The sequence below is a fragment of the Dendropsophus ebraccatus genome, chromosome 1 (genome assembly GCF_027789765.1).
Source record: "Dendropsophus ebraccatus isolate aDenEbr1 chromosome 1, aDenEbr1.pat, whole genome shotgun sequence".
Lineage (NCBI taxonomy): Eukaryota > Metazoa > Chordata > Amphibia > Anura > Hylidae > Dendropsophus > Dendropsophus ebraccatus.
The window spans coordinates 82,579,641-82,602,297 of record NC_091454.1 but is presented as its reverse complement, the minus strand read 5'-3'; the positions used below and the strand labels follow the sequence as shown (position 1 = coordinate 82,602,297).

Sequence of the window (22,657 nt, the reverse complement as noted above, 5' to 3'; positions counted from 1 at the left end):
GTGTGCATATGTAATATACTGAGGGGTTGTTGCTGGGTGGTGTAGTGCAACCTTAGGGCTCACCTTCTGTAACCTTTCTGTCACGGTGGGGTCCGAGGGTGTCGGGGCCCTTCACCTCTCAGCATATTCACAGGGGAATATCTTTAATAAAAGTCTTTACACAGTAGCAGTGCAAGTATATGGAAACTTTACTTGAAAAATAACTATGTACAATCCAATACAGGGGCATCTGATGATGAATATATGTTGGCTTGATCAGAGTCCTTAGCTTCAGGGGGGTTACCTTGGTTACTATAACTTGGACTTGGTAGATAGATAGGATTACAGGAATAGTGTAGACAGACCTGTTTCAGGGACTTTGCGGTTTCCAGCCTTTATAAGGTACGTGAGAATAGATACTTGAAGTTACTGACTTGAAAAAAATTACGCTTTTAACGCTCACTAGCAAACAGGAGGAAGACACATGAACACACTGACTTGAGAGGCAGGAAATTATGGATGGTGAATTGGTGACCCTCTAACACTTTGCTAATCTAATCTGACAGCAGACACTAATAAATACAGAGAATGTCCTACTGAGACTTTGAGGACATGTATCAATTCTTATAGCTGCCTGAAAACAAGTTAGGAGACTGAACTTTAAGTCTGACAGGACTACTGAGGTGATGCAGGGAGGTTAGATGTGACTGTGGCCAAGCCAGACTTCCAACTGTCAACTGTCAAGACCCCCACAGCCCTCTGGGTAGAAGGTGGGTGAAGCTAGCTTTTCCCTGGAGAATCACTAGAGTCTGATGGGTTGCAGGTGAGGAGCACTGATCAAGCTCAACACTTGTATACAAACATATAAATTGACCAATCAATATTCTCATAGCGGGTTGCTATGGAAACTGTAATAACACTTGTACCAATAGAGGTCAATACATAACAGCATATTAAACAAATATATAACAGAAAACAATGCTCATTTAATACATTACCACAAGAGATGCCAGGAAAAGACACAAACACACAGGCCCCAATATAGACAGTCTGTGGTTGCCAATGGCGACAATATACCTCCATACGCCTGACAATATATACCAGACTGGGCCATTACACATACAGCAGATGGCATTGCATTGACTGCTAAATTCGGATGCAGACGCACCCATGTGCGCCCGCATCCGAATTCAATGCGTAGTTACCCGTTTTTTTCTTTTAGATTTTGAATCCCTTTTTAACTTTCCTAAAGACCTTTCCTTAGTGTGAGTCCCTAGGTTATAAATTCTTACATGTATTGAATTAAATAGATATATACTATAGAGTACAAGATAAGCCCAAGGGGCAAGTTAAAACACAATGCTGCTTCCTCTTGACATATTAATATATAGATAGATATCACAGAGATCTAGACAGTTGAAAATGGGCAGCAAGGATGGGTGGTGGAGTTCCTTTACATCCCTGAGGGGGTGGAAAACCTTTGTCAATGTGCCCTTCATATAATCTGGTCCAGCCAATATGTATTGATGTTCATTGAAAATCTGTCACAGAAAAAAAATAGCTTAGATCAGGGGTGAAAATGTGAAAGTGGTGATCTGTTAGAAAGGTTTTACCATACAGTGTATTGACATGCCAGTAGCATATATGCCATGCTGCTTAGTCTTCATATAACTGGATTGTTTGTGTAACAGCTGATAACTTATGTTCCATACCATCAATACACAAATAGCATTCTCACTGTCATCCTATTAAAATACTTGTTACAATAACTAAACATAGTGCTATATCTAAAGGAAGAAGCTTTTTATTTTTCTTCTTTTTTATGGAGAGATGTGATATCATAATAGCATAATTCTTGTGACATGGGGTTTCAATGCATGCAATGTAATCAATAGGCCCACAAAACAGTTAAAGGGAAATTCATACCACTGAATAGCTTATCATCCACTGTGCTGTGGATGGGGAATAACGTAATGAGATGGAAATACCCCCTTAAAGCATACGAGTGTGCAGAAAGCATCCAAATTTTATCTTTAATTCATTACCTTGAGGTGTACAGGTTCTGGTATAAAGGCATGTCAGAGTAAGCCACCCCTCTCCATTTTTCTGGTAGTTGTTTAGCACTTTGTTATTAAAAATGAAGAATTAATTTGTTGTGTCCATGCCTGTTGAGACCTTGGCTCCTTGACATACAGACAAGACTGCGCTGTTAGTCATGATTTTACATTTTGTATTCTATGTTTTATTTGCTCTTCTCTGAACACTTTCTGAATACAACTTTACTCATTCTGCTCTGCTGATTGATTTATCTGTCACACCTGTCTCTTCCCTGCTTAGTTCCCTCTGGCCACTTAACAGTTAAGCAAATCAGAGGTTAGGTTATTGACATCTGGTTCTTCCACTCACCCTTGCCCTGTCTGTTTCTGTGTGTGTCTAATCCAATCACATCCTGGACCAGGTCCTTGATCTCCTCTAAATCGTATGAGTTCCCTGATATCCCCATTGGCTATTAGACTAGTTTTTCCAGTGTGCAAGCATCTCCATATATTTTCCTGTATTGTTACCCGGCTTTCCCTGACTTTATCTCTGTTACCTTTCTATTCTTTTGGATCCTGTTTTGGTACAGTGCTGCCCATTTGGTTTGACTCTGGTATGTTGACTACCTCTTGTATGTAAGTTTGTCTTGTCCTTGTTTACGTGTAAACACCTTATTGCAAATAGGGACCATCTGCATGGTTGTCGGCAGTAGCCTAGGACTATTGAGGCAAGTAGGCAGTGTCAGATGGTGGGACCAGATTAGGGCTTCTCCAATCCTTTTTAGGCTACCCTACCTACGGTTGTGACATTATTATTAATAATGTATAATTATCTATATAATTTTAATAAAAGGTTTCAGTTGCTGTGGTTATCCAATTTGGGTCATTCTGCATAAATACGTATACAAAGTAATTACTAAACCGTAAATAGTTGGTACATTATTTATATGATCTATAGTATGTTACAAATGGCACATACAGTATTGTTACCATTGTAATCCTAACTGCATTACAGTCCTATGTGTGCATAAGCATAGGGTATTCTAATATTCTAAATTGTAGTAAGAAACCACTCAGGATCAATCAAGTATATTGTGCATCTGTCAGCAGAATTTAGGCCATTGCTGACAACAGCAGAATTTCTGCCTATAGCTAAACAGGCAGAGGCTGTTGTCAAACAGTATGTGTTCACTTCCAAGCTACAGGGAATCCAGAAGGAATGAATCCACAAGCAATGAATCCCTGCAGCTCCTCTACTGCGTTCTGACATCACTTCTGTATATGAAGGAAATTCTTAAGTCTATAAGTTCATTAGAAAATTGCAGTAAATGTCATTTTATAACATGTCTAATATTCATATGCCTGTTCATGCATGGGTTTTCAAAAGTGAACAAATTATTTTTAATAATAAACTAGGTAAAATGGAAACAATAAAAGGATAAAGGGTACGTTTGTCTAAATAAGGGGCCCTTTTAGTTAAACATTTGTCTTTTTACAATTTATCCTAAAAGATTCAGATTATCCGTTTGTAAAATGTATTTGCCAAAGCCGCTTGCCTTTCTGGCAAATACTAAAATTGCCACAGGGAGCCAATTACCCTTTTTTCCAAGGAGGCCTACTGTAGATAACTTTTCTCAGTGAGAAAGCATGCTTTGCTGTGTGAACGCTAGCTACTGCAATTATGTGTAGGATAGGAAAGGATTTTCTCCATGATACTGCTGACCATCCTGTCCGGCCACAAATGAATATATTAATGTGAAGAGCTGTAGCAGCAAGCTTTGGAAAATAAATTATCTGAAATTGAACACAGTATCTCAGCGCTTTGCAAAATATTTCAGTACAAAATCCTTCAAATATCTATGAATAAAGGCGTTAAAACCTTTTCCGTACCTGTGATGAAAGTTATGATAAGGTTTGTTTCATTCATAGGGTGCTATAATTATAAAGCCTATTTTTCAACATGCAGAAAAGCTATCTCATAGAAATCACTATCCACAAATGTCACTGAGGTCCATAGAAGCGCTCATTAATCCTCTAAGTTGGATATCTTTGTAAATGTTACTGAATAGAACATACGATGTGTCATATCTTCATCAGCTAAATTAATTTCCGAACAAGGAAATACTGTAATTATTAAACATTGGGGCAGATTTGCCAGTTCTATGTAATTCTTAAAATTTAGTCTAATGATACTTTATATTTTTCACTGCGGCTCGTGCTCGTGCTATATATATATGATAAATGTATTGTTTAGACTGTCTACATTTTTATACAAATTAGTGAATGGCTTACTTAGCACCAATATTCTACACTAAAATATAATATAATATAATAAAATAATATATATTATTATTTCAATATATTATTACTTTCCAAGCCACACCCCTTTTTTGTTCAGTCCAGTAATTCCGCAGTGGATTATTCTTTTCTGTGTATTTGCTTCCTAGGCAACAGGTGTATGTTCCCACAATGGGAACTGACCGTCATTTAATGACAAAAGATGCCGTCTTTTGATAATGACGACCGCAAATAATGTTCATGATCATTATTTGGGCCCCTTAGAAGCAAATACACAGAAAAGAATAATGCACTATGGATAGATTTCTTGATTCTTTTTTCCTGTTTGACTGTGGGCATGACTAAACCAAAGGGGTGTGGCTTGGAAAGTAACAATATATTAAAATAATAATATATATTAAAACTCTAGTGTAGAATATTGGTGCAAAGTAAGCCATTCACTACAATGCATTTATCATATAGCACAAGCCACTGTGAAAAATGTAAAGCTTTATTGGTAGTGATGAGCGAACATGCTCGTTAGAGCTTGGTACTCGTTCGAGAATTAGGGTACTCAATGGTACTCATTACTCGGACGAGCATCTCACGATACTCGAGAAAATCTCATCATCTGTTTCCGGTAAGTTTGGGCGCTATTTCTCAGCCAATAAACATGCAGGAGACTCTTTGGTACATCCTGCGATCACATGGGACCCATACATGTCGATAACAGCGATTGGTTGGCCAGATCATATGACCCTGGCATATAAAACTCGCCGCCAACAGTACTCACTTCAGACGCATGCTGTGAGAGATTAGGGACAGAGCTGCTGCTTCTCAGGGAGAGCGTCAGTGTAGGATTTAGCGTTCCAGTAGGCAGGGAATATACTAGCAATATAAACAAACAGCCCTTTTCAGGGCTTCAAATAGTTTTTTAATAGTATTACTACAGGCTGCTGGCTGGGACTTGCAGTGCTGCTACCACGATTTCAGCAGCACACTGTGGTGATCGGCTGCTGGCAGAAAGGGGACATTAGGTGTTGCATACAGACCCCTAAGAAGTGCTCAGTATTCTTTTATGATTTTGTGGCTGGTGGTCCTGGTGTACTTCACTGTATTGCTCTGATTTGTAGTACGCCTGCATAGAACTTCACTGCTCATTGTAAGGGGGTGTCATAGAGTGTATTGGTGCAGCCACCAACAGATTTTATCCCACAGCCCCGCAAAAACTAGTGGGACCACTAGTATGTTTCCAGATTTCTGTCTTTCTTACTCAAGCTATATCTAAGTTCACTACTGGTTGCAAGGTGTAAAAGGGGTGTCACTGAATACAAACACTCAGTAACCTAGTTTGCTGTCATTGAATGCAAGCTCCCAGTAACCTAGTTTGCTGTCATTGAATGCAAGCTCCCAGTAACCTAGTTTGCTGTCACTGAATGCAAACAGCCAGTAACCTTGTTTGCTGTCACTGATTAAAAACACCCAGTAACCTAGTTATCTGTCACTGAATGCAAACACCCAGTAACCTTGTTTGCTGTCACTGATTAAAACACCCAGTAGCCTTGTTTGCAGTCACTGAATGGAAACACACAGTAACCTTGTTTGCTGTCACCAATTTTTGGGTGGTTCACTGTCACTGAATGCAAACACCCAGTAACTTTGTTTGCTGTCACTGATTGAAAACACCCAGTAGCCTTGTTTACTGTCACTGAATGGAAACACACAGTAACCTTGCTTGCTGTCACTGAATGCAAACACCCAGTAACCTAGTTTTCTGTCAATAAATGGAAACACACAGTAACCTTGCTTGCTGTCACTAAATGCAAACACCCAGTAACCTAGTTTGCTGTCACTGAATGCAAACACCCAGTAACCTTGTTTGCTGTCACTGATTAAAAACACCCAGTAACCTATTTTGCTGTCACTGAATGCAAACACCCAGTAACCTATTTTGCTGTCACTGATTAAAAACACCCAGTAACCTAGTTTGCTGTCACTGAATGCAAACACCCAGTAACCTTGTTTGCTTTCACTGATTAAAAACACCCAGTAGCCTTGTTTGCTGTCAATAAATGGAAACACACAGTAACCTTGCTTTCTGTCACTAAATGCAAACACCCAGTAACCTAGTTTGCTGTCACTGAATGCAAACACCCAGTAACCTTGTTTGCTGTCACTGATTTAAAAAAAACAGTAACCTAGTTTGCTGTCACTGAATGTAAACACCCAGTAGCCTTGTTTGCTGTCACTGAATGGAAACACACAGTAACCTTGCTTGCTGTCACAAATTTTGGGGTGGTTCATATGCTACCTGTGTTTTAATGATTCCCTGTGTTCTCCCCGCCATGGTGAGTAAGGCTAAATTTTGGCGTGGTTCATATGCTACCTGTGTTTTAATGGTTCCCTGTGTTCTCACTGACATGCTGTGTCAGACTAAATTTTGGGGTGGTTCATATGCTACCTCTGTTTTAATGGTTCTCTGTGTCCTCACCACCATGCTGTGTCAGGCTAAGTTTTTGGGTGGTTCATCATATGCTACCTCTGTTTTAATGGTTCCCTGCGTTCTCACTGCCATGCTGTGTCAGGCTGAGTTTTTGGGTGGTCCATATGCCCACCTCTGTTTAAACCAGACTGTTGCACAGAATTTGGCATAATGGTGCGATTAGGCAGCTGTCCCTTCTGTTTCCTGTCCATTTCCGTGGTGTTTCTATCATTTTCTGAGGTTGACAGGTTTTCACACGACCTTCCCTCTACTGAACTTGGGTCCCCTGCAAAAATGCTCGAGTTTCCCATTGACTTCAATAGGGTTCGTTACTCGAAATGAGCACTCGAGTATCGGGAGATATTCGTCTCGAGTAACGGGCACCCGAGCATTTTAGTACTCGCTTATCACTAATCATTAGACTATATTTCAAGAATAACACAGAACTGGCAAATCTGCCTCAATGTTTAAATAATTACAGTATTTCCTTGTTTGGAAATTAATTTAGCTGAAGATATGACACATCAAATGTTCTATTCTGTAACATTTACAAAGATATCCAGCTTAGAGGGTAAATGAGCGCTTCTATGGACCTCAGTGACATTTGTGGATAGTGATTTCTATGAGATAGCTTTTCTGCATGTTGAAAAATAGGCTTTATAATTATAGCTCCATATGAGTGAAACAAACCTTATCATAACTTTCATCACAGGCACAGGTTACGACAACTCAGGTGATCTGCTTTTTTAGCTTATATAATACACATTACAAAGTTATATAACTTGGTAATGTGTGTTAATAAGCTATTTGACCCTGTTAAACAAATTTGCCACCAGCGCACCAGCAGCCTTTGCATTGGCTGGAGCACATCATATGAAGCCATGTGATGCCCTCCAGCCAGCCTTTTGTCTCGCATTCACTTCACTGGAACCCGGAAGTGAGGGAGTTTTGAATGGGAGCTGATAGAAGATTGAAGCGGCGATTGAAGGCGATTGGAGGGCGAGTATGAAGTTTTTGTCATTTAATTATGTAAAAGTAAAAGCTAGTTATGGCTTGTATAGGTTTGATAGGTTTGTGCATGTTCAAGAAAGGGATGCTATGAATGTTTTGGTCAGGTGCTACATCACATGCCACCACAGTTGTTTACTTCCCATAAGTGTTTCCATAATTCAGCATGTTTTAGATCAGGTCGGAGAAGCGTAATTGTGCAACACATTTTAAGAGCAATGTTCATCATTTTTCTTTAAAAAGTGATAGTTTCAAACAACTTCCCTTCATTTGATAGCTTATGTGTTTTCTAACATAGTTAAAAATAACTTGACTTACCAAAATGACTCCTTACCCCAGACAAAAAAAAAAAAAAAAAAACACAACAACTAAACTCTTGGCCACTAGGTGTCTCACTTACCTCCAAACTGATACTTGTTGATAAGGGAATTTCATTTCACTAGTGCTATGCACAAGGGGAGAGCCTGGCCTGAGAACTTGTCTGCTACTTCTAGAGAATTCATGCTGTACCTGCAAGAAAGATTAAGGTCTGACCAAATGTACACAGTGCTGCCTCCTGAATGTATTCCCTCCTTCCCCTCCTTTTAGTCAACAGGGTTGTCCATCAGTTTTATTATTATTATTATCAGCATCAGCTGTTCAGTGCTTGATATAACCCCTTTATTGGCGTGAGGCTGCTGTTTCTTTTATTTCGGGTCAAATAGTATCTTGCAAACATAGTTTGTCAATATCCCCTACCTCCCCTCATGCCCTCTATAATAATCTACTGTGTAATTCAGTAGAGTGCCAGCCTATTCAGTCCAGTGCACTTTCAATAGCACTGTCATGGTATGGCAGAGATGAGTAGTTGTCAGGGGAAAGTTACTTTAAAGGGACTTTGCAAAAATTGAAATATCTGGTATAAAGCTGACTGGCAATAATGGCTCCATAAAAATAGTTGGTCTCAGCTTTTAAATCAACCCAACATTTCACCATTTTAGGCGTCCAGCCAGGGCCGATTCCGGGGTCTCTGCCGCCTGAGGCAAACCTCAGGCGGCGGCCCCCTGAGCGATGGCCCGCATCGCCCCCCCCCCAAGCCAGCTGCTCACCTGTCCGCGCACTCCGCTGTCTCCACATCCCGTCAGGTCCCGCAAAGTCACCCTGCAGCTCTCATGGACCTCCAGGCTGTAGTGAGTGAGTGGGGTGATTGGGTCGCACGGGGCGCCACCCGCACCGCATCAAACTGCAACAACCCCCCGGCGGCCCCGCGTGACCCGATAATCCCAGTGCGTCCCCCACTGACCCCGTGCACCCACCACAGCCTGGAAGTCGATGACAGCTGCAGGGTGACGTCGCGGGACCTGACGGGATGTGGAGACAGCGGAGAGCGCGGGCGATGGGACAGGTGAGCGTCCGCTCAAATTTTTGTTAAGTGATACTTAACAAAAATGACAGCAGGGGGACATAATGCCGCCTCCTGCCAGACCGCAAAATCTGCCGCCTGAGGCGGAAGGCTCATTCCGCCTCATGGCAGAAGCGGGCCTGCGTCCAGCAATCTTTAATTTGATCTAACATAGCAGCATGTAATAAAAATGGATGTCAGATAATCTGAGGGCTGTAAATTTAATGGTTGTTGAAAGGCACTAATATTTGTCCTGCAGAACTACAGTGTGTAGGGTATCCTTAACTGTAACGCAGTGATCAAAACAATGAGATCTTATTACCTCAGCAAGAATCTCCAGGATAAGCACAAAGACAAGATATGCACAAGGGGCAAGAGTGGGCACCATTTCCTTGCATTGTCTGAAAGGGTCAGATAATATGGAGTTAGCAAGCACTCTTGCACCATAAGGCCCCGTTCCCACTGAGCAAAGGTAGCGGAATTCCGCAACGGAATTGTCCGCCGCGGAATGCCGTCATCCTCCCGCTCATAATGAGAGTCTATGGGAGGCACGCGCTCCTGCTCTGTACGCGCTGAAGAATGAACATGTACAGAGCAGGAGCGCGCGCCTCCCATAGACTCTCATTATGAGCGGGAGGATGACGGCATTCCGCGGCGGACAATTCCGTCGCGGAATTCCGCTACCTTTGCTCAGTGGGAACGAGGCCTAAAATCTAAAGTATTCCAGAGCTGACAACGTACTGTATACTGTAATTCCTGTAGACATTAATAAAGGCCTCTCTGTATCCAAATAAAAGAGCAGAGAAGGATCCACCCAATGAACAATTTTTAAGGAAATTGAGTGTTGTCTTGGGCCTGCATCTCCATGATGAACCTAGTTTAATCACTATGGGAAGAATATCTAGGAGTTTTGTGGTCAGGGTCATTGCATACAGTTTCAAATCTGAATTCCAAAGTGATGTTGGCCTACAACTACAGGACAGGCTAAGGAAGGGTCTTTACCTGGCTTGGGTATTGTTAGGTATAATAGCTTGCAGCATATCATTCGGGAAAGTAAGTTCTAGTATTTTATGAAGATTTATACATGTAGACATAGGTGTAAGTAGTAGTATTTATTAACTATGTGCATGGATTCTTATTTTTAGGAGGTGGTGCCTATAACTTTCTGCTTAGGTCAAGCACAACACAACATTATTTAAAGGAAATAGATAGATAGATAGATAGATAGATAGATAGATAGATAGATAGATAGATAGAATATGTAGTAATCTAGGTTTTATTTGCAATACATGCAATAAGTATGAAAATTGTTCTGATTGCAGTAGGAAAAAAATGCCTCTCAGCTAGTATCTATGCTTTATGCTTATCAGGAATTCCAGTCAGGCCATGTGAGGAGGCTACCTGAATTTTAAGTGGCGAGAGCAGCACCTTTAACAATGTCATCCCATTGATATTTCTTTTGCATCAGACACTTTATTGCGGCAAGCCTATATAAATGCTGTGAGTATGTAAACCAAAATAAACACAGCTCAGCTCTAAACACAAGACACATAAGGACATTTGTTTGTGTGTATTTTTGCTGGTCAGTTAAATGTGAGCTACTTGTTTATAAACACTTCGAACTATACTTGCTGGAATCTGATGAAGACAAGATAAATTTTAGATTACGACTTTCTATTTGCATGAACATACTGCCCTCTAGTGTTTCTGACGTAGATCTCTCTTTCTAAATTATATAACCTTTATGTTTTATTTGCTAAGAAGTTTCCCTAGGTTGAACCTGATGGACTCTAGTCTTTCAACCTTATTTACTATGTTACTATGTTTAAGAACTAATGAACAATACATAGTGATATATCAAAGATATTTACAGAAATAAGCAGGTTTTTTTTAAACTCCTTATTATCATTAGTCTATGTTCTCACAACGTTTTTTCTTGCCAGTTTAAAATTTTTGGAATGACGTCTTTCATTTTGACAAAAATTGTAGGAGACCGCACCTCTGGCTACCATTCCTAATTTTTCTATTACCAGTGCTTCGACATTTGCATTTAGCGTCTTTCATTTTGAGTCGAAAATGGCATCCGTTATTTTGAAGATTGGTCGCCTGTCAGCTGTTTGTACATTATTCGAGTTAGGTGGACTAATTGCCCTTTTGGTGTGTTTTTAATTGAAAAGTCCATTGAATTTAATAGTAAAAACATAGAAAGGACAGTGAAGAAAGAAAAACTGTGTGTGAACAACTTAAAAATAACGTCCTTTGTTTGCAAAAGACTTCCTAAAATAATTGACACGATCATTATTTTGACTTTCGCCCAGATAATGTCCGTCATTTTATACATTGTGTTCATTGGACGTTCGTCATTCCATTGACTTTAATGCATTGCATTGCAGTCAGTTAAATTGTGGCAATAACGAACGTTTTTTAAATAGAAAAAGCGGATGCCCCTCTTTTTTTTTACATTATGTGAACATAGCTTTAAGGTGATCTTCATATATGTTTTAATGATGCCAGAAATATTTGCAAATGTATAATAAAGAAAAAACTAAATTTTTGTAAGGCTATACATATTCAGACCCACTGTTATGGTACCTGAAATTTGGCTCTGGTGGCCTCCCATTTATTTTTATTGTTTTTTAGATGTTTCTACATTTTAAAGTCACCTGTGGTGAATTCAGTTGATTGGGACTGATTTTAAATATACACTTTGGTGGAGATTTATCCAACATGGTATAAAGTAGAATTGTCTTAGTTGCCCCTAGCAACAAATCAGATTCCACCTTTCATTTTCCAAAGAATTTGTGAGGAATGAAAGGTACAATCTGATTGGTTGTTAGGAGCAACTGAGCCAGGTTCACTTTAAACCATGTATGATAAGTCTACCCTTTTGTCTATACAACTGACAATGCATGTCAGAGGAGAAACCAAGCCATAATGCAGAAAGCAATGCCTGTAGGGCATGGGGGGCACAGATCTGGAGGAGGGGACAGATATTTTCTGCTGCACTGAAAGTTCCCAAGAGCACATTGGTCTCCAAAATTAAAAGGAAGAAGCATAGAACAACCAGACCTCTTTCTAGAGCGGACTACCTAACCAAATGAAGTAATCGGTGAGAATGGCATTGGTGACTGAAGAGACCAAGAACCCAAAAGTTGTGTTGAAACCAACTTTTTGGTCTTGATTCTAAGCATTATACCTGCCCAATGCTATCACTACAGTGAAGCCTAATGGTGGAATGGATGCCAGTGTGTCTACACATATGTGATCTATTTTGTAATGCTTTTCATGTGTCAGTTTTTCAAGAATGCCAGTTCTTATAAAATATTTAACACCGCATGTATTCTCTAACATAGTAAAATTACTGCATTCATTCTGGAAATTAAACTAGGCGTTTATATTAATAGTTGCACATTTTACTAGCATTACATATGATGCAGCCAAGCAATGAACTAAATATGTATTTGTATTGTCTTTTATTAGGAAATATATGCATTTATTCATAAAACTACAGAATATAAATATCTGGATAAAATGAGATGTTTTCGAAAACGGTCAGCATTACCAGTCCTTGGGGTCTTAATATTTTGCTTGATGTTCATGAACTTATACATTGAAGATGAATATGTTGTGGTAAGACACAATGCAATTATTTTCATTTTGATCCTTGTTAATGCCAAGAGTATGTGTATGCTTGCTATTTAGATTTGGGATATTTCTACACAAGCATGATACAGACACATTTTTTGCGTCCAAATTATGACCATAGGTCCTTACCTGACCACAGATCTGATGACCTTAAAGGAGAACTCCAGATAGGGGAAATATATATTACACTAAATGTTATATAGATGTCTCTATATATTGTATTAATTTGTGCAGTTGCATGTGTGCATCCAGAAAGTGAAGAAAACTGGTCTCTGTGCAATCCACTCTGTCCCCTGCTCCCTTTACTGCCCCATCCCTTTCAGGAGAAAGAGATTATGTGACCGGCCTGCAGTACCGGCCAGATGATCTTCGTTTCTGCTGGATTCGGATACGAGCGCATCCGTGTGTGCCCTCATCTGAATTCCCTGCTACACACAATGGAGCGTGCGCCCGGGGCCCGACACTCCATTGTGTGCACTGACAGGTTCTCTGCGGCCACTATTCAATGAATAGCGGCAGCAAAAAACTGACATGATCCGGGCTGGAGTATATTCTATGTGGATACACTCCGGCTGGGATTCCATAGAGGGCAGCACAAAGTAAGTCTCAAATTAATCACAACCGTTGTTGCAAATCGGCAACAACTGCCATGATTAATATGACACTTACATTGTTTGAACATAGCCTGAATATCAAAGAAAACAAAATCCTCAACACAATAAAATATCCCAACACACAATTCACTATATACAAACAGAAGGGAAGCGTTTAAATGGAAAATATGAATATTTTTTATTTACTTTTTTAAAAAATATAAAAAAAACACTCACACAGACACCAACACTTAGGTCAGTGTGATGTTACATGAAAATAATTTGTTACAAAATGGACACTTATGACCACACAAATGCAAAAAATGGGATACCCAGACACCCCCAAATGAATATATCTAATATAGTGATGCTGCCATCGTACAATGTTCCCCCCTACGCATGGAATAAGAGTCAATAAGTATATACACAGTTAGGCTATGTTCACACTACGTATCTTTCCGGCCGTAGTGCGAACCGCGAATATACGTACGTAGTTTTGAAGTTGATGCGTTCGCTTGAAAGTATACGATATATGGCCGCACAGTGCACACTACGTATGAACTTACGACCGGATCGTATACGGCGCCGTAAAAAAAGAACAAGACCATTGTTTGAGGACGGAAATGTTCCAACTTACGGCCATGGATTTCCATGCGGTTCCGTACGAAGTACTTATTTCAGCCAAATTGAACTTGATTTTTCGATCCAAAAGGTTCTGTGAGTTTTATTGGGCTGGGCGAAGATTTCCAAGTAAATTACCTGTTTCAGATTGCTTCGAAACAAGCTAGGGAAGCATAACTGTACTACGGGCATATGTTTGCGTTTCGTACGCATCCGGCCGCATGTCGATTTTTCCCACACCCAAAGTTTCAGCCGCACATCTACGGTGGCATACGAAATGCGGCCGGAATCCTGCGCAGTGTGAACATAGCCGGGGGCTCGGTTCACACGTTGTAAGAGTGCGGCTGTATTTGCGGCTGTAATTGTGCGGCGGTATTTTTGGTGGTTCGTGTGTATGCTTGGAAGTATAGGATATGCGGCTGCACAGTGCACACTATGTATGAATCTACGGCCCTATCGTAAACGGACCCGTAAAAAATGAACAAGACCATTGTTTGCGGCTGAATATGCGGCCGTGGATTGACAGGCGGTCCGTACGGAGTACTTCAAAAATAGCCGGCAATGATGCCGAATGCCGATGCCTCTAATAGTTAATATATTAAATTAATCAAACACATTTTCTTTGTAATCAAGACACTTTCGTTGATCAATAATTTATTTCTAACGAATCCATCATTTTGCAATTAAATATACTGTTAAAAAAAATAGATATATAAATAAATGTATATTTATCTATATATTTATTTTTTGACAGTATATTGAATTGCACAATGATGGATTCGTTAGAAATAAATTATTGACCAACGAAACTGTATTTATTTCAACGAAAATGTGTTTTTTTAATTAAATATTAATTAGTACAGGAAGCTCTATAAGCCGTTAATTCATATGCCGGCAATAGAGCATTCTGTACTAATCATCACTTTACTTTAATGAAAACATCAAATGTTTCTTCTAATTATGTTATGACAATAGCATTATTAGAAGAAACATTTAGAATTATATGTGCGCTCAGCTGATTGGCTGTTCGGCTGAGCGCACATATAATAAGCCGGTCCGCAGCACAGTGACTTCATTGTGCTGCGGACCAGCGAAGAGGACGCATCGGGGTGAGTATAGAGCTCTCCCCAATCCCTCCCCAGCACTGCACCCCTCCCAGCAAGGAAGGGGGGTCACTTAACCCCTTCCTTGCTGGGATGGGTGCAGTCTGACATCAGTCTGGCCCCCAGGGGGTTAAGGGGGATGCAATACATCCTCCCTTAACCCCTTGGGGGCCAGACTGTAAGCAGCGATCTGTAAAGATGCTGCATACTGTAAGGAGCACAACACCGCTCACAATGATGGGTGTTGTGCTCCTGTTTGTGTGTTTTTGTGTGTTTCTCCCTTTTTGTTTTTCAGATATCGGTATCCTGGGGATTACGTCGGATTCCGTGGACTACGTCGATGACCAGCGTTTTTTTAATGTTTTTTTTAATAAAATGGTCAATGAGGGGTGTGGGGGTGTTTTTATTTGAATAAAAAAATTTGTAAACTTGTGTCTTGTCTTTATTTCTTTACTTTATAGACTTAGTAGTGGAAGCCGTCTAATAGACGGAATCCATTACTAAGTTGGGGCCTAGTGTTAGCCGGTATAAAATGGCTAACACTAACCCCCCATTATTACCCCAGTACCCAATGCCACCAGGGGTACTGGGAAGAGCCGGGTGCCAGTGGTCCCGGAGCGTCAATATTGGCGCTCCTGGACCGGGCGGCAGCAGGCTGGTAAGATTTAGGCTGGGGAGGGCCTAAACCAATGGCTCTTCCCACCCTGGTGTTACCAGGCTGCTGTCGCTTGGTTTTTAACCCGGCTGGTTCTAAAAATAGGGGGGACCCTATGCGTTTTTTTTTTTTAAATAAATAAATAATTAAAAAAAAACGCATAGGGTCCCCCCTATTTTTATAACCAGCCGGGTTAAAAACCAAACGACAGCAGCCTGGTAACACCAGGGTGGGAAGAGCCATTGGTTTAGGCCCTCCCCAGCCTAAATCTTACCAGCCTGCTGCCGCCCGGTCCAGGAGCGCCAATATTGACGCTCCGGGACCACTGGCACCCGGCTCTTCCCAGTACCCCTGGTGGCATTGGGTACTGGGGTAATAATAGGGGGTTAGTGTTAGCCATTTTATACCGGCTAACACTAGGCCCCGACTTAGTAATGGATTCCGTCTATTAGACGGCTTCCACTACTAAGTCTATAAAGTAAAGAAATAAAGACAAGACACAAGTTTACAAATTTTTTTATTCAAATAAAAACACCCCCACACCCCTCATTGACCATTTTATTAAAAAAAACATTAAAAAAACGCTGGTCATCGACGTAGTCCACGGAATCCGACGTAATCCCCTGGATACCGATATCTGAAAAACAAAAAGGGAGAAACACACAAAAAACACACAAACAGGAGCACAACACCCATCATTGTGAGCGGTGTTGTGCACCTTACAGTATGCAGCATCTTTACAGATCGCTGCTTACAGTCTGACCCCCAAGGGGTTAAGGGAGGATGTATTGCATCCCCCTTAACCCCCTGGGGGCCAGACTGATGTCAGACTGCACCCATCCCAGCAAGGAAGGGGTTAAGTGACCCCCCCTTCCTTGCTGGGAGGGGTGCAGTGCTGGGGAGGGGGTGGGGAGAGCTCTATACTCACCCCGATGTTGTCTCTTCGCTGGTCCGCAGCACAATGAAGTCACTGTGCTGCGGACCGGCTCATTATATGTGCGCTCAGCCGATCAGCCAATCAGCTGAGCGCACATATAATTCTAAATGTTTCTTCTAATAATGCTATTGTCATAACATAATTAGAAGAAACATTTGATGTTTTCATTAAAGTTAAGTGATGATTAGTACAGAATGCTCTATTGCCGGCATATGAATTACCGGCTTATGGAGTTTCCTGTACTAATTAATATTTAATTAAGAAAACACATTTTCGTTTAAATAAATTCAGTTTCGTTGGTCAATAATTTAATTCTAACGAATCCATCATTGTGCAATTAAATATACTGTCAAAAAATAAATATATATATAAATATACATTTATTTATATATATATATATATATATTTTAACAGTATATTTAATTGCAAAATGATGGAATCGTTTATATTTAATTATTGAACAATAAAAGGGACTTTATTAGACAGAAAATGTGTTTTATTAATTCAATATATTAACCATGAGACACATCGGCTATAGTGCAGAGGATCGCAAACCCCGGTAATAGCGATTCATGTAAACTTTGTTCCCTGCTTTCCCAGATGCATCCAGAGGTGTTTCCATCACTTTCTTAACATTTTATTTGTTATTTTTAGTTGAACCAGATTTCCAAGTAAATGACCGTATGTTTTGAGCCGCATGTCTATTTTTTCCCACGGCCGGAGTTTCACCCGCACATTTACAGCCGCATGAAAAATACAGCCGCACAGTTACAGCGTGTGAACCCAGCCATAAAGTGCAAGTGCTCAAACCATTTAACACGGCTCAGATGGCTAATACAACTTATAGGCAGTAACTTGAGGGAGAAAAATACACATAAGGTATGCACCATCACAAGGACGGGGAGGGGGGGGGGGGGGTTGTGCAGGGCCGGCCTTAGGGTAAATGGCGCCCTGTGCGAAACCTTTTTTCGGTGCCCTCCCCTTAAGCCTCCTTCAGCCTCCCCCCCCTCCAGGCAACACCCGACCTCCCCCCCTGCCATACACACAAATACCCCCCGTCAGCCATTCACACAGCTACCCCTCTACCATACATACAACTACATATAGATATGTAAAGGATAGTTCAGCAGCACTCCTGGATGAATTGGTGCCAGCGGATCTTGTCTTGACCAAAGGCAGGATTAAATAAGCAGGAGATAATCCACAGCACTCTGTAAATACGGTGAAATAGATGTGTATCTATTCCATGTGCAAAAGTTGATGATCAACGTCAAACATAATCACAGCAAAGTGCAGCATGAAAAAAACTGGAGCAACGTTTCAGCGAACAGTCTTCGCCATTTTCAAGCATCGCCTATATTTTGCCTGTCCGATTTATGTACAGTCTGCACAGGCACTGAAACTGCTTGGTAGCAGTAATACACATCACTACAGTACAGGCACTGAGAAGCTGCAGAATGATGTGTATTACTGCTGCCCAGTCTCTCTGCCTGTGCAGACTATACATAGATTGGACAGGCAAAGCATTAGACAGTGTCACAGTCAGAGTGTGCCATCCTTGCAGCTGCAGCCCAGGTCCCTCTCCTCACACACTGCAGCCCCTTACACTGGCCCTGTTCCACAGACAGAGAGCTGCACTTCCTAACTAGAAATATAAGTTAAATTAGGCTGCCTGTCTGCCTGGGGAGGAGGGCGGGCGGCCAGCTGGGGAGGGCGCTCCTGCAGACAGCCAGCACATTTAACTTCTCTTTTTAGTCAGGTGTGCAGTGCAGCTCTCTGTCTGCTGTAGCACCCCCTAGCTGGCCGGGAGTGAGGCACCCTGTGCAAGTGCACAGGTCGTACACCCCAAAGGTTGGCCCTGGTGGGGTGGTTGACAGTAAGGCACCAGTACGCCTATCACACATCCCTTGCCACAAACCAGTGAACCAGCAATAGAGGGTCTGGGGTCCACAACCCTCCATTTGTTGGTTCACAGGTTTGTGGTCATAAGTGTCCGTTTTGTAACTAATTCTTTTCATGTGACATTACCCAGACCGCAGTGTTGGGGTCTGTGTGAGTGTGTGTTTTTTATATTTTTTTAAACAATAAAGAACATTCATATTATCCCTATAAACACTTCCCTTCTGTTTGTACATAGCCTAATCATGTTTTACAATTGTGTTTGAACAGCAACAGATCTACGTGCATCCAAGGCATGCCAAACAAGCCCTATATATTGTAATCTTGCTGCTTGCTGGCATAGTCCTCTAGGCCATGTTCACACAACGTAAGTTTTCATTAAACAACGGCCATTATTGCAGGTTTGCAACAATGGACATTATTTAATGACAGCGGCAAATCGTCTATGGAATCCCGTCGGAAGTGTATACACACTGGGGGGCATTTATTAAGTCCGGCGTTTTTTACGCCGGACTTATAAATGCCCCCGCAGCTCCGGCGCTACGGAGATTTATGTAGAGGCGGACTGCCTCTACATAAATCCCGTGCGCGCCGGTGCGCACCGCCGAAAACCTACGCCAGCTGAGGACTGGAGTAGGTTTTCGGCGTACATTTGGGCGGAACGGATGGTAAATCGCGGGGACTCTGAGTCCGCGCCCTCCGTTACGCCCGCTACACGCCCCCTTTCCGCCCCCCTGGCGTACTCGGCGGAAAGTGCGAATTTGCGAATATTTTATTTGCAAATCGGCCATTTGCGAATAAAAAAATACGCAAATCGGCACTGTTCGCCGGATGATACATGTGGCCCTCTGTGTACACTCCGGCCGGGATTCCATGTGGTTGCAAAAAACATGGCGTAAATTTTTTACTACCCCTATTTATTGAATAGCGGCCACACGAAATTCAGTGCAGTGCAGACAATGTGTCTGGTTGGGTCACTGGAAAACTTAGTAACCCGAACAGAGCGGGAAATCCCCTTTAATCATGCCCCGGTCACAGACTACAGCACTTCGTAAGCACATAGTGGAGTCTATAAGGTTACTTCACTACTAAAGAATATCACCATATCAAGTATATTCAATAATGACAATATCTAGATACAGGATTTTTGGAAACATCTGTTGAATTTATAATTTGTCCATCATATAAATCTTTTTATTTTTTGGATTGCCCTCCTTAATATTTTATGTTTGTGATTTTGATGCAGGAAGAAGATAAAAGACTTAGAGATGCTTCTACTCACCAATTAAATCCAGATTCATATGGCAATACAGTCAGGGAATTCTCTAACTTTTCCTCATCTATAAATGTTACTTATCAAATATTAGCTGGAATACCAATAGCAAGAAAACGTAAGTAATAGCTTTGACCGTAATCCAGCCAAAAGGATCAAGGACGTAGTCATCTTATCAAGTACAAAAGAAAAAATAAGTTATATTATTATTGCATCATTGCAAAAAGAGAAACATGTAAAACTTGGTATTTATTATAGCACTGAAGGAAAAGGCAATACTGTAAGCTATAAAGTAATCACTGGTGAAGTTTAAACTATTTGCTATATTATTTCAGCTCCTACTTACATACCCATAGTAGAATAGATGAATTTGGCACTCATCAAATGAAGTAATGCCTATTTATTGGTGCAAAACATGATGGGACTGCTCTTACAAAGTTCAAGGACCTGTGATGAGGTCACAAGAGTTTCTTAAGCAGGCTAAAGAAAAACTGAGCACAAAAAGGAAGGGAGTGCTAAAAAGGACAGCATAAGGAATCTGTATGGAAGGATAGGTGGCATGAAGCCCCCTAGGGGTTTAAAAAGTGTTTACTAGTAAAAAAAAAACAAAAACCTCTTCTGTAATAAAAATGTTAGAAAATGTTATGGCTTTTTGAAACCAAGGAGCAAAAAATAAAAATAAAAAATGAACATTTCCTGGTCTTAAAAGCAGCAATTCTTTCATAGAACATTCATCCCTACCCACTGTCCAGCAAGGACATCAAAACTAAAATAAAATCTTAAAATCTTACTCACAATCCATTGTCATTCATCAATATTGAGATTTAGTGGCTGCCAGATGTGATTACAACACTAAAATGGGACACTTATGATTGTAAGTACAAAATTATTGAATTAAAGCAGTGCAAAATGAATCTCTAAATGTATGTCATATTCAAGAGGTTAAATCTTTAGAACATGGTCTCAGCCTTCCAAAGCAATTGTAAAGCACATGAAGTACTATATAAAAAATAAAAGTAAAAGAACAGTATGAATACTCACTGTATTTTCTTTTTGTAAAGGTTTTCTAACAATTGGCCTATCATCTGTGAAGAGGAAAAAAGGAAATTATTTGCTTGAAACGATCAAGTCTGTATTTGAACAGTCAAGCTATGAAGAACTGAAGCAGATAGCTGTAGTTGTTCATTTAGCAGATTTTGACCTAGCCTGGTGTGAAAGCATTGTCCAAGATATATCAAGAAAATTCTCCCATCATATTATTGCAGGAAGACTGGCAATTATCCATACTCCTGTACAGTACTATCCCGTATTAGAAGGCTTGAAAAGAAATTATAATGATCCTGATGCCCGGGTGAAATTTAGATCTAAACAAAATGTTGACTATGCCTTCCTACTAAATTTTTGTGCTAATCTCTCTGATTATTATTTAATGCTTGAGGATGATGTTAGATGTGCCAAGAATTTCTTGACAACAATTAAAAAAGTAATCAATTCCAAGAAAGGATCAAATTGGGTGACCTTGGAGTTTTCAAAGCTAGGATATATTGGGAAACTATATCATACTCATGATGTACCACGACTAGCCCATTTTCTGCTTATGTTCTACCAGGAAATGCCTTGTGATTGGTTACTGATTCATTTTAGAGGCCTTCTAGCCCAAAAAGAAGCAATTCGGTTTAAGCCATCTCTTTTTCAGCATATGGGATATTATTCATCATATAAAGGTGCTGAAAACAAACTAAAGGATGATGATTTTGAAGAGGACTTGCTTGACATACCTGATAACCCCTCCGCCATTCTCAGTACAAACATGAATACATTTGAAAATTATGAGGTTAATAGGGCTTATAGTAGTGCTGAAGAATATTTCTGGGCCAAGCCTCCTTCTAGTGGTGACTTTTATCACATTGTGTTTGAGAAACCTATAAAAATAAGCAAAATCAAAGTGAGCACAGGGACAGAAGATCGTCAAAACGATATTCTACACCATGGAACCCTAGAAGTTGGAGAGAGATTAGTTGGGACTAAGAAGAACAAAAAATGTACAACATACCTTAGGTTAGGTGATTTCATAAATGGAAACTTTGAAATGGACAATATAGAGCGTAAAGTACTTTTTAACATTGAATGCATTCGGATTTTAGTGACTAAAAATCAAAATGAATGGCTAATTATTAAAAGCATAAGTGTTTGGACTACTGAGACACTGAACCAATAAAAGATTCATTTGCTCCCTTCCTCATGGAAGAAAGACATTTCAGTTGAATGCCAACTGGTCTATTTCACCTATGGACTACTTTTTTGCTAATATGTGAAATGCAAATGGCAAATTAAATGTAAAAAGGCTCTTTATATTTTACTATTTCTGTCAGTCAATATTCAAGTCAATTGGTGTTTTTGAATGTCCTATTTTTTAACAAACAGAAGCATAATTTTCCCATAATCTAACAGTAATTTTGTAGTCTATTTATTTTAAGATTTTATGTAAAATCTATGGAAATGTCACTATGGACATACACATCTGTCTTGCTTTAATGTTTGTTTTGTCTTTATGGTATAGTATTTTACTACCTCTATTTTCTTTCTATATTGAGATCATTTTTTTACCATAATCTTAAAGGTTTAATGCACAAAACAAACTATAATTAAACACTGTGATTAAACACTGTGGATGAAATATTTTTATTTTATGGTTTACTACCGGTTGTTACAATTAAATCCATTAAACTTTGGTTGAAGTGCTTATGTGTCTTGTTTATTATAATTTT

At 40.2% G+C, this 22,657-nt stretch overlaps 1 protein-coding gene across 2 annotated transcripts; it reads left to right on the top strand.

The window, feature by feature from the left end:
• The first annotated feature begins 717 nt into the window (after nt 1-717).
• On the top strand, nt 718-22,408 carry MGAT4C (MGAT4 family member C). 2 transcript variants are annotated; one of them, XM_069955720.1, is made up of 4 exons: nt 718-802; nt 12,644-12,793; nt 19,863-20,007; nt 20,951-22,408. In XM_069955720.1, the coding sequence occupies exons 2-4, from the start codon at nt 12,695-12,697 to the stop codon at nt 22,105-22,107; spliced, it is 1,401 nt and encodes a 466-aa protein (XP_069811821.1). In that variant the 5' UTR covers nt 718-802; nt 12,644-12,694; the 3' UTR covers nt 22,108-22,408. The 2 variants fall into 2 exon arrangements, with proteins under 2 accessions (XP_069811821.1, XP_069811822.1); XM_069955721.1 differs by lacking the exon at nt 718-802 and adding an exon at nt 10,615-10,663.
• Nucleotides 22,409-22,657: the final 249 nt, after the last annotated feature.